Source organism: Phaseolus vulgaris, chromosome 5 (assembly GCF_051622355.1).
Source record: "Phaseolus vulgaris cultivar YP4 chromosome 5, ASM5162235v1, whole genome shotgun sequence".
Classification (NCBI taxonomy): Eukaryota; Viridiplantae; Streptophyta; class Magnoliopsida; order Fabales; family Fabaceae; genus Phaseolus; species Phaseolus vulgaris.
In genome coordinates, this window is record NC_143502.1 from 42,018,064 (window position 1) to 42,033,354 (window position 15,291).

Here is a 15,291-nt window from a genome sequence, read left to right on the forward strand (position 1 = left end):
AATATTCTCACATCAATTAAAGTAGTTTAAATACATTTTCTCTTTAATCCATTCAAGCGTTATTTTACGAATAAAATTGTGACAGAGTTATGGACTTCAGAGCAAACGTTGTAGTCGAAACATTGAACTCGTCTATGGGGATGAAACTGGAGGTCCCTTTTAAGGACAACACCACAACTTTATACATTTTTATGAAGTTTTTATTAACAAATTTTATTTATTTTTTAAGTATTTATGCATTTGTAAAAATAAAATTATTTTATGAATAATTTTTTTTTATCAATAAAGAATTAATAAATTTAAAAAAGAGACACTTCAGGAGATGGAACCTTTAAGTATAGACACTAATTATGAACAAAAAATTTAAGTATAGACAATTAAAAATACCTAAATATTTTATAAGATGGTTACAATTTAAGTAAGTTTATTTAGTCAAAATATATTCAACACACTACAAGAAAATCATGAAATAAAAACTAATTTTAGAAACCAAAAAGTAATTAGTTGCTATAGTGACTAAATTAAAGACTAAAAAAAATTTTGGTTGCTAATTAGATACCAATTTATAAACCACTTAACAATAATAGAAACTAATTTAGAAACTAAAATTTTTTTAGTCTCTAATTTAGTCACTATAACAACTAATTATTTTTTATCAATAAAATTGGTTTTTATTTCATGATTTTCTTGTAACTACACACAGTTTATCTAAAACAAATTTAATTAACTACTCTCTTTTTCTTTTTAAGCGATAAAATAATCAACTCTTAACACTCTAACTAGCTTAATTTATTTTTATAATATTCATTATTTTAATCTGTGCAGCTACTGTGATGGATTGGGGTTGAGCTTTTTATGTGTTTGTCGTTGTTTGTTCATATGAAGCTTAAAAAAAGAAAGGGTGTCTAATGTTTGTGATCCAGAAGGAGTTAGGGACCTTATCTATTCCTCATTTAAAAAGGTGACTCTGTTAATACTGTGTGACAGTTGGTATGTGAAGTAGAAATTTATGACAGAAGTTAATGTTGTCCCCAGCAGGAGTCCTACTAGGTTTAGTCTCTTCCCCATGAATCAAAGTTAAAACATGAACACCATCAATGATTACATGTTGTACATAATTAATCAGAAATATTCTATTTTCACGAATCTAAGTATCACCTAAATATGAATTATCCATATAATTTTTTACCGATAATTTATTTTTCCCATTAAGGAGGATATTATCTCATTCATCCCTCACTTCTTATATTTTAATCTGATTAATGATCTTGTCCAGGTTAATGTTGTTTTGGAGTAGTGTTTAGATTGCTATAGTTAGTGAAATTTGGAAGCACAGGAATAAACATATTTTCCAAGGTGGAGTGATCGACCTTTCGGAAGTGTTCACCTTGGCACAATTAAGGGCTTGATCTTGGATAACTTCAAAATATGTTTATGCTAGTTTTTCTTACTCTGGTGCATAGATCCTATAACTTGTATGTTTTCAATTAAGTGAGCTTTTGTAAGGTATGCTCTTTTAGTTGGGTTGTTTGTAATTCTAAGTTAGTGAGGATTAGGTTGTTTGAAAGAGGTGTGGGGATTTATTGTGTTATTGTTTGTATAAGGGTTAGATCACCCCTTAAATGGTTCATATTTATTTATTTTTTCTTGCTAATAAAAAGAAAAAAAAAATCTCATTCATCCCTCTCCACAGTACAACAGGAATTCAATGCACTTCAAATTGCACAGGACTTTGTTAGGAGGCAAATTCTTACTCATCAATTCGAATCAACACCCAATTTTATGGTGATATCAATTTGAACTTACCAATACGAAAATATCTCATGACCTTAAATAAAATGTGAATATAAATAAAAAATTATATTTGGAACTTTTTTTTTAAATATATTTCTAGATTTAGATTTTTAAAATATAATATTGAATTTCAAAAATCCTTCTTCGAAATGTATTTTTAGATTTTGTGTTCTAATTTTTTTCTTCAAAATGTACTTTTTACATTCCATATTTACTTTTTTGGAATAAAATTTTAATTTTGGAAGTATTTTTTGTGAAGTTCTGGATTTTCAAATAAAAAATAAAGAATAAGTTTAAGAAATTTGAAAAATAATAGGATACAGATTCAAATTGTTATGATGGAGAAAGAACTTGGCTACAACCAAACAGTGCACGGCAGCTCCAAGTGCCTTAACTTTAATCCCATTCATTTTACTCAAACCAACCAAAACAAAATTGAACATGATTTGAATCACATCATAGCTTGAGAGTGCCTCATTTGAAGACCGTGATAGTCACAAAGGGATGAAAATTAAACTTCTTTTTACACATTTTTTACATAAAGGGTTCAACTATTAGCTGGTTTTTACTCTTTTTTTCTTACCTTTTACATCTATGTTATCCTTTTTATTTTGTTTTTTGACATCCTTTTTCTATAAAATTATGTCATGTATATGCATTGTTTTAATTGCCTTATAAATTGAGAACTGCCTCAGCTTTCTTCAATGTTTCTAGTATGTCTGCATCTCATACTCACCACTGCATAAGGCATCTCGTGAAACATTACTTTGGTGACTAAACAAAATTTTGCAAACACTTTTTCCCCGCCAAACTATAGTTAATCATAGATCCTAAATTGTATCGGGTTCACAGACTTAATGCACTTCCAAGTTTAAACATCTACCATCTGTGGTGGCAGAGAAGTTAGTTCGAATACAAAGGAATTTCCTTTGGGGATGGGGTTCAGATGGTAGGAAGATCGCTCGAGCCTCTTGGAAAAAGGTTTGTGAGCCTCGTGACTATGGGGTCTAGGTATTATTGACCTAAGGTTGTTCAATTTGGCTCTACTAGGTAAGTGGATCTGGAGGTTGGGTACGAATAAGGGTGGTATGTGGAAAGAGATCCTCGTTTCTAAGTACGGTGGGTGGAGAAGCTTGAGAGAGGAAGGTAAAGTTGGTAGGGGCTCTCTTTGGTGGAAAGATTTGAAGGAGGTGTGGGCTTCAGAGGGTTGGGGAAGAAGTTTTGAAGATGGGTTTGAGTGGGAAGTTGGTGAGGGGAGGGCTATCCTTTTTTGGGAGGACAATTGGTTGAGTTGTGGAGCGTTGAAGAGTGTTTTCCCGAGAATTTTCTCTCTTAGTGTGACAAAAGGTGCAAAGGTGGCTGAACTAGGGAATTGGATTGATGGTGTTTGGGTGTGGCACTTTGAATGGCGTAGACCCTTTTTTGAATGGGAGAATCCTCTGGTGGAGCAGTTCTTGCAGTTACTACAAGGGGCGAAGTTGGAATCAGGGAAGGCAGATTGCTGGATTTGAAAGGCAGGGGGGTTTCATACTTTTACGGTTAACTCAGCCTATTTTCAGGTTAGGAAGGATAAAGTTGGGGAGGTTTCTCCAGTTTACAGTAAGTTGTGGAGGTGCAATGCTTTGCCTTCCGCTTTGGTCACTGCTTGGAGGGTGATGGAGAATAAGATTGCTATTAGGGTAAATTTGGAAAGGCGAGGGGTGGTGGTAGAGAATCTGGTGAGTGGTTTGTGTGGGAAGGTGGAAGAGTTGTCCTGTCATCTGTTTTCCGTCTGCGAGTTTACCTGGCGGGTGTGGTGTCTTTGTTTTGAGTGGCTTGGAGTGTCGTTTGTTATTCACAAGGACCCTTTGGTAAACTTCCAACAATTCAGGTTGTGTTCGGCTTCTAATGTGGTTAATGACGTTTGGGGGGCGATTTGGGTTGGTGTTGTGAGTGGAATTTGGAGACATAGGAACTCGGTGACCTTCGACAGGGGAGTGGTAGATGCGCTCGAGGTATTTGCACTGGTACAGGTAAATGTTTGGTCTTGGATTTTTGCAAAGTCCTGTTGTAATTTCTTTACGTACCCCAACTGGGTTTTGAACCCAGTAGATTGTATGAGGCTGGTTGTTTAATGCTTTTTTGAGTAGCTTTGGTTGTTCCTTATTTAAGTTGGAAGGTGTCCCTTGGTTGGAGGTTGGTAAGGCGCTAGCTATTTATGTATAAGGGTTGGACCACCCCTGAAGTGGTTCCCATTTATTTATTTTTTATTGCTGATAAAAAAAAAAAAAAAACAAGTGTGGACTATTTCATGGAGGAGGATGTCGAACCAAATTAAAGGTGTGGATGTGGATGGAGTGTGGTATGAGGATCGTGAACTGAGACTAGAAGATTGTTTGCAAAACTATTCTCAAAGCTACCTAATTATAAGGTTAGGCTAGGGAGTGTGGATTTTTTGAATCTTACATGAGGAAAATATTAAGCTGATTGCAAAGATATCATAGAAAAAAGTAAGATGCAGTGTGAGAGAAAGAGGTAAGGGATGCACTGTGACAGTGTGATGGCTCAAAAAATATTAGACCAAATGGTTTTAACTTCAATTTCATCAAAGCATCTGGCTAAACCATCCTTTATGAATTATTAGAAACATTTTTCTCATATTTCGATTTTCATGAATCTTGAGTTTCTAATCCAAAACTAACAATCTGAAATGTTAAGAAACTTCATTTTTTATTATTACTCAAAAAATTTACTATTCAAAAATTTTTATATGCCCAAACTTTGCAAAATTGTCTATTGGATTTTTTACTACATCGAGACAATCAATGAAGAAAGAAGAAAAAAATCTAGTATTAGATTTTGACACTGATTGTGAAATTCCATTGCTCTGTTAGAAGAAGGATAGCTATACTCAAAAGACACCGTTAGTACAAAATGGACGATCTAACAAGGATTACATTTCAGTAAATTTGGACTTAAGGAAGACATTCTACAAGCGGTTCAAAGCTTTGAGAATACATGAAAAATCCAAAAAGGTTGTAACTGCTACAAGACCAATCTCAATAAGCTTTTCCAAGAGATAAGGGCTTGTTGGAAGCATCATTGTAGCCAATGAAATGGTGGAAGATCTTATGAAGGAAAAGTGATCAAAACTAATAACAAAATAAAAGTATTTTCTCTTTTTGGTGGTTGTGGGAGTTTTGGCAGACCTAGTAAGGAAAGCAGTGAGCCAAAGTAAGTTGAAAGGAATGGAAGTTGGGGATAATAGAAGTTTCAATGCTCTAGTTCCCAGATGACACTCTCATGGTTTGTCAAGCTACAAACCAAAATGTTTTCACAATAAAGACAATCTTCAGATCATATGTTTTGAATTGGCGATTGGTTTAAGAATGAATTTTCATAAGACGAGAATTGAAGTTGTAGGCGTCCAAAGTCATCTGCTAGAACTCTATGCCAATATATGCTCAAATGTCAATTCCATTCAAATTACATTGCCTTAAAAGTTGAGGGAAATCCGAAAAAAATAGAGTTTTGAAAGGAGGTACAAAGAAAGAAGGAAACTATCTATATGCAAAAGGGAAGAAGCTAACTTATTATTACTAAATTATATAACATATTATTAATTTTAACTTTACCAACGTATATAACATATTTCCGCATATATCAAAAGCTGTCTTAATATTTTCTCATTACTTTTGTCGAGCTTAAACAGTAAGTATTTGTTAATCAAAATTTCTAAAGATAAACTAGAGTGATTATTTTTGAAAACTCAAGTTTACAAATCCATAATAATATTTTTAACTTTTTATTACTGCTATCACCACCACTCATAAACAACACAGATTCAGAAAACTGATAAAAGTAAAGCACCTAATAACCATATTCTTGTACAAACATCACTTTCCCTTCTTCCAACGGTGTTCTATTATTCTCATCTTGAGTAAGCTTTTTACCTAGCAAAGGGCATGAAATCGGGGTATAAATCCTCGCTCCCCGCTGAAACAGAATACATAGGATCACCACCATTATTATGCTCTGTTCTAGTTAATTCCGTCGCTAAAGTCGCCTGTAGTTCAATCACCACCACATTCATCATTGGCCTTTCGTTGGGATTTGGAGAAACACAAGACATTGCTATTTCTAGGGCTTTCCATGCGGAGTTAATGTCAAAATTTCCTTCTAACCTTGAGTCAACTATGGCCCTGATATCCCCTCTTGATATCATGGAGCTAACTCGTTCACTTATGTGACCTTTTTCTTCTTTCCCTGCCATTACTGATTGATTTGTGATTATTTCCAAAAGAACAACTCCAAAGCTATAAACATCACTTTTCTGTGTTAATCTATTGGAAGAGTGGTAGCTGCAGGAGAAATCATGTAACCGAAATTATTTACTCTCTGCGGATTTTGTGATGATAACTTAAATATTCACCTGGAAATGCTCAGTAAATTTCCCTAGAAAAATCATGTAAAAGGCAATAATTAAAGTACTTACTGAGGGTCCAGATAACCAAAAGTACCAGCAACAATAGTTGACACATGAGATCTCCCATCATTTGGGACAACTTTGGATAGACCGAAATCAGATAATTTTGCTTGGTAGTGTTCATCCAACAAGATGTTTGTAGATTTTACATCTCTGTGTATTATAGGAGGCTTGCAACCATTTTGCAGATATTCCAACCCTGATATTAGATTGTGTCAAGAAGGTAAAAGGGAGTTTACAAAAATTCATAATTTGAATTTTACTTTCTAACCTTGGGCTGCATCAACTGCTACACGAAGTCTGTCCTTCCAGCTCAAGAATGGTGATTTGTTGTATTTACCTACAGTAACAAGAGTTCTGTAACTTTCTTTACATGTTTGTTTTTGTTCCGTAGAAGTTAGTCATACGATTCATACAGTTCTCTACCATTACAAATTTCATATAAAGAATTTCAGAAATGAAATCAAACTTGGAAATTGATTTCAGACATTTTTAACAAGAAAATAATTTTATTTAGAACCAACCTGAGAGATGTTCTCGTAAGTTCCCTTTAGCCATATACTCATATATGAGAGCCTTGTTGGTTCCTTCGTTACAGTAACCAATAAGGGATGTCAAATTTTTGTGATGAACTCTGATTAGAAGTTTAACCTGGAAATCAAAATCACAACCATGTTAAACCATATATGTTTGGTTGGTTAATAAAGCCCAGAGATAAATTGATTAATAACTTACCTCTGCCTGAAATTGTTGATAACCACGAACTGCTGATGGGGAAAGCATTTTCACTGCAACTGGAGTCTCATCGATAAAGCCCAGGTAAACTGTTCCAAATCCTCCTTTACCAATAATTCTATTGAAATTGTTAGTGATTTGAAGGACATCATTGTATGAATACGTTTGACTTTTGCGTTGCAGGAGCGAATCATCCTTTTCTGTGGATTGCTGTGAAATCTCAATCTGATGATTTACTGCCACCGAATCTTTAAATTTTTCAACAATATTTAGAAAATTAATAGGTTAAAAATAACTTGTTGGCAAATTCTTGATATAAAAAATACGAACTTTTCGTAATTATTTCAGCATTACCTTTTGATTTTTTCCTTTTAAGAATCCACAGTATTGCAACGGCCATTAGAAGAATTAAAACCCCACTAATTGATGCTACTAGTATGGGTGTAGCAGTGTTTTTCTTTTTCGTCTCGTTGCATTGACCAGATTCACATAGATTTGGATTTTGACCCACACTAGCATGGAAATCACAGAAAAATTATTTTAAGTTTCACTAAACCTTACAAGTAGTCCATAATTTAAATACATACTTCAATTTCTTTTGCTTGTGCTTAGAAATTTGGTGATCATGTATAAATGAATCTCAAACACTGCCTTAAGTATAAGTAATTAATAATCATATAATAATCCGCATAAATAACCATATTATGAATTTGAGACATTTTAGTTAGATTCATACCTTAGCGAGAGAGAACCTTCCTCAGATCTTTCAACAAGTGCAGAGGGAATTGAACCGGAGAGGTCATTCTTCTCCAAGTTTCTAAAAATAATATCGCTTTCTATTATCTGATACAGAGGATAACATATATAGTGTTCCAGTAAATGAAGTAACTTACAAGATCTTCAAGCGTTGCAAATGAATCAGAAAATCAGGAACTTCACCAGTTAAGTTATTGTTAGATAAATCCCTGGAAAACAAATAGGTCGCCTATAGTAAGTATGTTTAAATCTTGACACATGTGCCGAAAGTCAAAAGAATATCTTACAGATAAGTGCATAGCATAATTAATATAAATATTTAACACAAGAGTTTTTTCTGGCCTCTTCTATTTTTGGATTGGGTGAAATAAAAGAAAAACATAAAAACTCACAACTTCTCCAACATGCTGAGATTTGAGATTGAAGTGTCTATCTTTCCTGACAATCCACTCGAAGATAAATTCCTGTTTTGCTAAATCAATAGTTATATACAATATCATCTGAGTTTTTATGAAGCAATAATAGAAATTTGGGCAAGAAGACTTACAAAGTTGTGATTCTTGGGACCTCATTGTCACCATAAGTACAGTTCAAACCATCCCACAAGTAGGCTGCAGGGGCGCATGGATCACCTTCCCAATCTCTTCTCACTCCATAAACTGACTTGATACTTGTAATCGCATCAACTTTTTTTCAATGAAAAAGATGGGTTGAAGGTAGTTAAGGTCATGTACAATCGTGAAAACCAAATAAATGGATTTAAAAAATGAAAAATACCATCTCCTTGGAGTGTTTGAGGTTTCTGTAAGTCTATTACTTTGTAAATTTCAATGGCATTGATGATGGGAGGCAGGGTAGAATTTTTGGTCCTCTCCAGTGAATATGTAATTACTTTGCCGCTGATGGCTGACGGGGTATATAGAGTAGTGACATTGTGGTACAGTGGAGAGAAATTTTGAAACCACCACCCTGATTCACCGTTCCTCCTGATGTTGAATTGTCTTGTCTGATTCGTGGTTAACACCTGGATCTCCGTGAAGTGCATGTACATATAGAATTCCTCGGTTTCATCTTCTGGCTCCCAGCTTATTACCAACGGAGCACTACCATTTGCTGGTGTAACTGCGGTGCTCATGATGGTAGCTGGCGGGTCGTAATCGTTCTGATTCAAAGAATCATCTGAAATCGAAGCACTTAGCTGTGTCCAATCTTGCTTGAAGTCACAGGTATACCAGAAACGATCATAATCATCACGATCAGTCCAGTTCCTGTGAGAAAATCAGAAAAGTAGAATAGAGTCAATCAATTTTTTAATGCAGAAAAAGATTTAATCCATAACTATGATTTCACCTGTTGTCATCATCCAAATCGCATCGCAGGTAATCGTGAAGTTTCAGTGATCCTGATTCAGTGACGTATGTATCATTTTTCAAAGTCCTGAATTCAATGGCTGTTATAAATGGTGTACCATTTCCTGTGTTAACCAGACAGATTTGTACGAAATCCAGTGAAGGTACATGTACGATCTCCATGGATTCGTCAATGGATGCATTGTATATAGTGACTGTATCCCACAGGTTAGTCCCCAGATGAAGATCAAACATTGGTAATATATTTCGGCCATCATAATTTCCATACAGAAAAATAGTGCGGATGAGATACTTAGAGCCTTTTGTGATGCTTATTTTGTAGCAGTTCCTCTTTCCTTCTGGAAAGCTTCTTAGCCTCCACATTTGTCGTTGAGTGTGTGTGTTGATCTCTTCAGAAGCTATTATCCCTCTCACACCAGTATTTATGAAATCTGCATCCGAAACATAATTTATGTTTATTGATGGCTCAGTATAGTTGACACCTGCTTCAGCTCCGCAATCTATGCTGATGAATCCTAAAACATAAAATTGCATATACTCTGTTAAAGTTGCTACAAAAAGAGAGAGAAGTCTTTCTTTGCTTGAAGGGATAAGGTCACTAGATCAACATGAGTTTACTTAAGAAATGTGCACATGATGATGGTGTAATGGCCAGGGGAAACAGTTAAGACTGCAAAACGAAAACTAGATGGATATGCTATGTGTGTATTATTTAATTTCAGACAGAAAAATGATAGTTTGAAAATTTTTAAAGTTGTATACAATTTTTTATGTAATGTGTTTAGAAATAAATATATATAATAAAAGATAAATCTTTAATTAAATAATATGAAAAAATATTAAAATAATAGTATTGAAAATTATATAAAAAATTAGAGTTGTGAACATATCATTACTCTTTAGGTACAAAGATTGAAAAGAGTCACAATTCTGAGAGTCACAACCCTTACTCATTAGCAGAATTTAGAGGAAGACAAGAAGGACAAATAGGGAGAGAATTTAGGAAAAAAATGTTGATCTGATAATCCTTTTTTCCCTTCCATGATCCTTAAATCGGGTAATCATTCCACTCATTCCACTTTCTGTTAGGCACTTCCTCTTTCTCACTTTTACATGTGTGCCTTCTTTTCTGATTGTGGACCATGTGTTTCATGCCTCCAAACGACTGAAATTCCTTTTCTTTGTTCCTTGCTTCTTCAATAACTTTTCTTTTTTATAATTGAGTCCCTTACAAATGGTGGTATGGTTACTTGGTGACATCCATTGGTTTGATACACACATACAGACATATGTGTATGCGTGTGCATGATGGTGACGGTGATGATGATAAAATGCATGGTATATGTACTTATATGATATATATTTTTGTATATTGTATGTGAATATAGGATGGTATTGAGATCATAAGAATCAAACATTAAATATAGAAACTTAATGGTGAAAGGAGATATATTGAATTCAATTCGATGATGATTTAAATTATATGATTAAAACATTAAATAATAAAAAAAAGAAAAAAGATTTAAACATTAAATAATAAAACATTTTAAAGAATATAGGGTTAGTTTTTGAAATTGTACGGGCTGTACAGATTTTTTAGTGGTAGATCTGTTTGTCTCCCTCTACCTGCTGGTTTGGGAGACCAGAGAAATTGTCTCATTTTTTAGGTATGTATAAGGGTTGAACCACCTAAGTGGTTCCTGTTATTCAATCATTATTGCTGATAAAAAAAATAAATAAATAATAAAACATTATATTACTGCAACAAATATAACATGAAAAATAGGATGAATTTTACAATATACTTATTATGGATAAGTGTTAGTTTTCAGTGTAGCATACGAATGATTGAGATATACTTAATGATTCTTATAATATCAAATAATGATTTTAATGTTATCTGAAATAAATAATGATTCTTTTTATTCTTTTTCTCTTTTGTCTGTCTTCTTTTGTATTATTTTAGCACAGAAAATAATGATATAATGAAGTTGTTTGAGAAAAGAAATGGTTGGTGTTTTGGTGTAACGAACCTGGTTGAGCATGAGCTTGAATAAGTAGAACAGCTAAAAGAGCAACGTAAAAAGTCATCCACATTGTATACGTCTGCGACTAGCCCATAAAAAAGATATTAGAAAAGAAACATAAAAGAGAGGAGACGAAGAACATGCATGCATTTAAGAAAAAGAAAGCAATATCCTAGGTAACACTGCAGAAACATATGTATATCTGAAGTTGTGAATCAAAATAAGACATAATAGAAAGACACCGTATAATTGCTTGGGAAGGTGTTTCTCTGCAGCTACTGTGATATCCCTGCAAGGTATGTTTTTGGTGGATGAATAATGGAGATGGAGAGTATTTAATATGGTTATGGTGAAAAGTATTTGACTATGACCATTTTCTAGTACGTCTCAAATACATGCCAAGCTTTGTCCTTACAGTAGAAGACAAAGTGGAATAGTTGCAGCGGTAAAAGTCTAAGAAATAGATTCCAATAAGTTGTTTAGCTAGAAGATGATGTTGCTTCCTGGAGAATGCTTATTTTTGGCATGTAATTAATATAGAAGATTTAAAATAATAACAATATTCTTTAATCTTATTGGAATAGATTTTAATGACTAGAAAAGTAAATAAATTTAACTTTTTAATAACTCAATAAATTATTATTTAATATTATATGGAACTTTTTCACTTTCGATCTGAAATCCATAAATGAATAATAAATAAGTTTATTATTAAATCAGAATATAGATATTTTGTTTGGATTAGAAATTAAATTTAAAATAAAGTGTGAGGAAAGTGAAATAATTTGAATTTAATATACTTATAATAAAAAGTATTTGACCTATCAGTAGAAGACAATGTGGAATAGTTGCAGTGGTAGAAGTCTAAGAAAACCATTGACTTACTTACATAAGAAAGTTCCAAAACAAGTAGAGAAAAAGACATTTTTTCCGGTCCATATAAACCCATCACTGAATAAATGGGATGTTTGATTAACATTTTCATTTGTTTGATTAAGGCAGTCTTTCGAACTATTTTTTATAAATTGACATGTTTGGTCGTCCATATGTAATATATTATATGAAAAAGGTAATATGAAAAGGATTTATTTACTATAATAACCATATTATAAATTTATATATAATTAAAAGAATTTTATTACTTGTAATTTATACTAAAAGAATTCCCTACTAAATCTTAAATTAATTATAAGTTTTTTTTATTAACAAGAAATAATATATACAAATAAATTACTTAAGGATGATACAATTTATTATACACAAGACTAAAACAACCGTACAACACAACATCTTTAAAAAAAAAACCAGCTTTGGCAGCACATAATCACTTTCAGGTGCACCTTTCGAAGCTCCAGACGTAAGCAGACCAACCACTGCACTTGATTTGAATCTACCCTGCATTATGAATTTGAGACTTTTTAGTTAGATTCATACCTTAGGGTGAGAGAACCTCCCTAAGATTTTTCAACAAGTGCAGAGGGAATTGAACCGGAGAGGTCATTCTTCTCCAAGTTTCTAAAACAAATATCGTTTCTATTATCTGATTCAGAGGATAATATATAGTGTTCCAGTAAATGAAGTAACTTACAAGATCTTCAAGTGTTGCAACTGAATCAGAAAATCAAGAACTTCACTATTTAAGTTATTGTTAGATAAATCCCTGGAAAACAAATAACTTGGCTATAGTAAGTATGTTTAAATCTTGACACATGTACCGAAAGTCAAAAGAATATCTTACAGATAAGTGCATAGCATAATTAATAAAAAGATTTAACACAAGATATTCTTCTAGTCTCATGTATTTCTGAATGGGGTGAAATAAAAAAAAAACTCACAGCTTCTCCAACATGGTGAGCTTTGAGATTGAAGGGTCTATCTTTCCTGACAATCCACTTGAAGATAAATTCCTGTTTTGTCAATCAATAGTTATATTTATATACAATATCATCTCAGTTTTATAAAGCAATAATAGAAATTTGGGTAACAAGACTTACAAGTTGTGATTCTTGGGACCTCATCGTCGCCATAAGTACAGTTCAAACCATCCCACAAGTAGGCTGCAGGAGCGCATGGATCACCTTGCCAATCTCTTTTCACTCCATAAACGGACTTGATGCTTGTAATGGCATCAACTTTTTTTCAAATGCAAAAGAGGAAAATAAGGTAGTTAAGTTCATGTACAATAGTGAAAACCCAATAAATGGATTTAAAAAATATAAGATACCATCTCCTTGGAATGTTTCTGGTTTCTGTAAGTCGACTGTGTAAACTTCAAGGGCACTGATGATGGGAGGCAGGATTGAATTTCCGGTCCTCACGAGGGAATATTTAATTTCTTTTCCACTGACGGCTGAAGATGAAGAGGTATATAAAGAGTCGACAGCCAGGTATCGCGGAGAAAAATTTGAAATCCATAATTCACCGTTCCTCATGATGTTGAATTGTCTTGTCTGATTGGTGGTTAACTCTTGAATCTCTGTGAAGTGCATGTAAACATAGAATTCATCAGTTTCATCTTGTGGCTCCCACCTTATTACCAACGGAGCACTATCATTTGCCGGTCTAACTGCGGTGCTCATGATAATAGCTCTCAGTTGGTAATCGCCCTTATCTAAAGAATCATCTGGAATTGAACCACTTAGGTTTGTCCAATCTTCGAATGGTTCAAGGATGTACCACAAACGATCATAAACATCAGTCGGATACCTGTGAGAAAATCAGAATAAATTCAATAATGAATCAATCAATCTTATAAGGCAACAGATTTGAGCCATAAGTATGATTTCACCTGTAGATTATGTTTGAACCAAAATCGTTACGCAGGTAAAGTTTCAGCGATCCATATTGAGTGACGTATGTATTATTTTTCAAAGTAATGAATTCTATGGTTGTTATAAATGGTGTGCCATGGCCTGTGTCAACCAGACAGATTTGTACATAATCCAGTGAAGGTACGTGTATGATCTCCTCGAATTCGGGATTGGATGCATTGCTTATATTAACTGTAGCCCATTTGTTAGCTTCCAGAAGAAGATCAAACTGTGGTGGAATATTTTGGCCATCATAATTTCCATAAAGAAAAAGAGTGCGGATGAGATACTTAGAGCCTCTTGTGACGCTTATTTTGTAGCAGTTCTTGTTTCCTTCCGGGAACCTTCTCAGCCTGCTCAGTTGTTGTTGAGTCTGCCTGCTGATCTCAGATGATATTGTCCCTCTCACACCAGTATTTGTGAAATTTGCATCCGAAACATAATTTATGTGTATTGATGACTCAGTGTTGACACCTGCTTCAGCTCCGCAATCTATGCTGATGAATCCTAAAACATAAAATTGCATATATTACTGTTAAAGTTGCTACAAAAAGAGAGAGTGAAGTCTTTCTTTGCTGGAAGGGATAAAAGGTCACTAAACCAACATGAGTTTACTTAAGTAATGTGCACATGATAACCCTAATGGCCAGAGGAAACAATTAAGACTGCAAAACGAAAGCTAGATGGATTTGTTGTGTGTGTACTATTCATTTTCAGAAAAAGGGTACAAAGATAGAAGAGTCACAACCCACACTCACTAACAGAATTTAAAACAAGACAAGGAAAACAAATAGAACCTGGTTGAGCATAAGCTGGAATACGTAGAAGAGCTAAAACAGCAACGTAGAAAGTCATCCACATTGACTTAGGTTTGGAGGTAATTACAAACACTTTTTAGCTTTAATTTCTTTTTCCGTGTTTAACTCTGCAATCTGCATCATACAAATAATACTATTTAATTCACCCATCAATCAACCTAAATTCATATAAAATCGATAAAATATATTTTTATTACTAAAGTTTAATTTAATTTTTAAAAAAACAGCTAGCATAAAAGGCTGAATATTATCCCAACAACTACAATGATTGAGCAGCATGGCTTCGAGGAATATATGAGTTATACTGACACTGGCTTTTATAGCTGCATAGATTTCGTTTGGCAATGGGGGGCTAAAGTGGAGGAGGGATAGGTTCCAATGGGAATCAACACAAGAAGAAGAACTTCTAAGGCTTCTAAGACTTCTAGAGCTGTTAAAGGAGATGAAGGATAGGCAGGTATGGGAAGGCAACGATTCTGGAAAGTTTTCGGTGAAATCTGCTTATAATGGTCCAGC

General features: G+C 33.7%; 2 protein-coding genes across 2 annotated transcripts; both read right to left on the reverse strand.

Moving 5' to 3' along the window:
- Positions 1-5,547: 5,547 nt before the first annotated feature.
- On the reverse strand, positions 5,548-11,241 carry LOC137835894 (LRR receptor-like serine/threonine-protein kinase IOS1). The gene is made up of 13 exons (XM_090302109.1): positions 11,154-11,241; positions 9,101-9,635; positions 8,528-9,018; positions 8,298-8,436; positions 8,143-8,214; positions 7,888-7,959; positions 7,731-7,811; positions 7,349-7,506; positions 6,995-7,242; positions 6,784-6,910; positions 6,531-6,599; positions 6,269-6,458; positions 5,548-6,134 (listed from the first exon to the last, which is right to left on the reverse strand). Exons 1-13 carry the CDS (start codon positions 11,215-11,217, stop codon positions 5,723-5,725), a joined length of 2,658 nt encoding a protein of 885 aa, XP_090158235.1. The 5' UTR covers positions 11,218-11,241; the 3' UTR covers positions 5,548-5,722.
- Positions 11,242-11,297: 56 nt separating this feature from the next.
- LOC137834432 (putative leucine-rich repeat receptor-like protein kinase At2g19210) lies at positions 11,298-14,818 on the reverse strand. The gene is given in 8 exon segments (XM_068642487.2): positions 11,298-11,349; positions 12,582-12,662; positions 12,736-12,807; positions 12,983-13,054; positions 13,138-13,279; positions 13,372-13,853; positions 13,936-14,464; positions 14,755-14,818. Coding segments are annotated over 8 exon segments (1,494 nt in total).
- Positions 14,819-15,291: the final 473 nt, after the last annotated feature.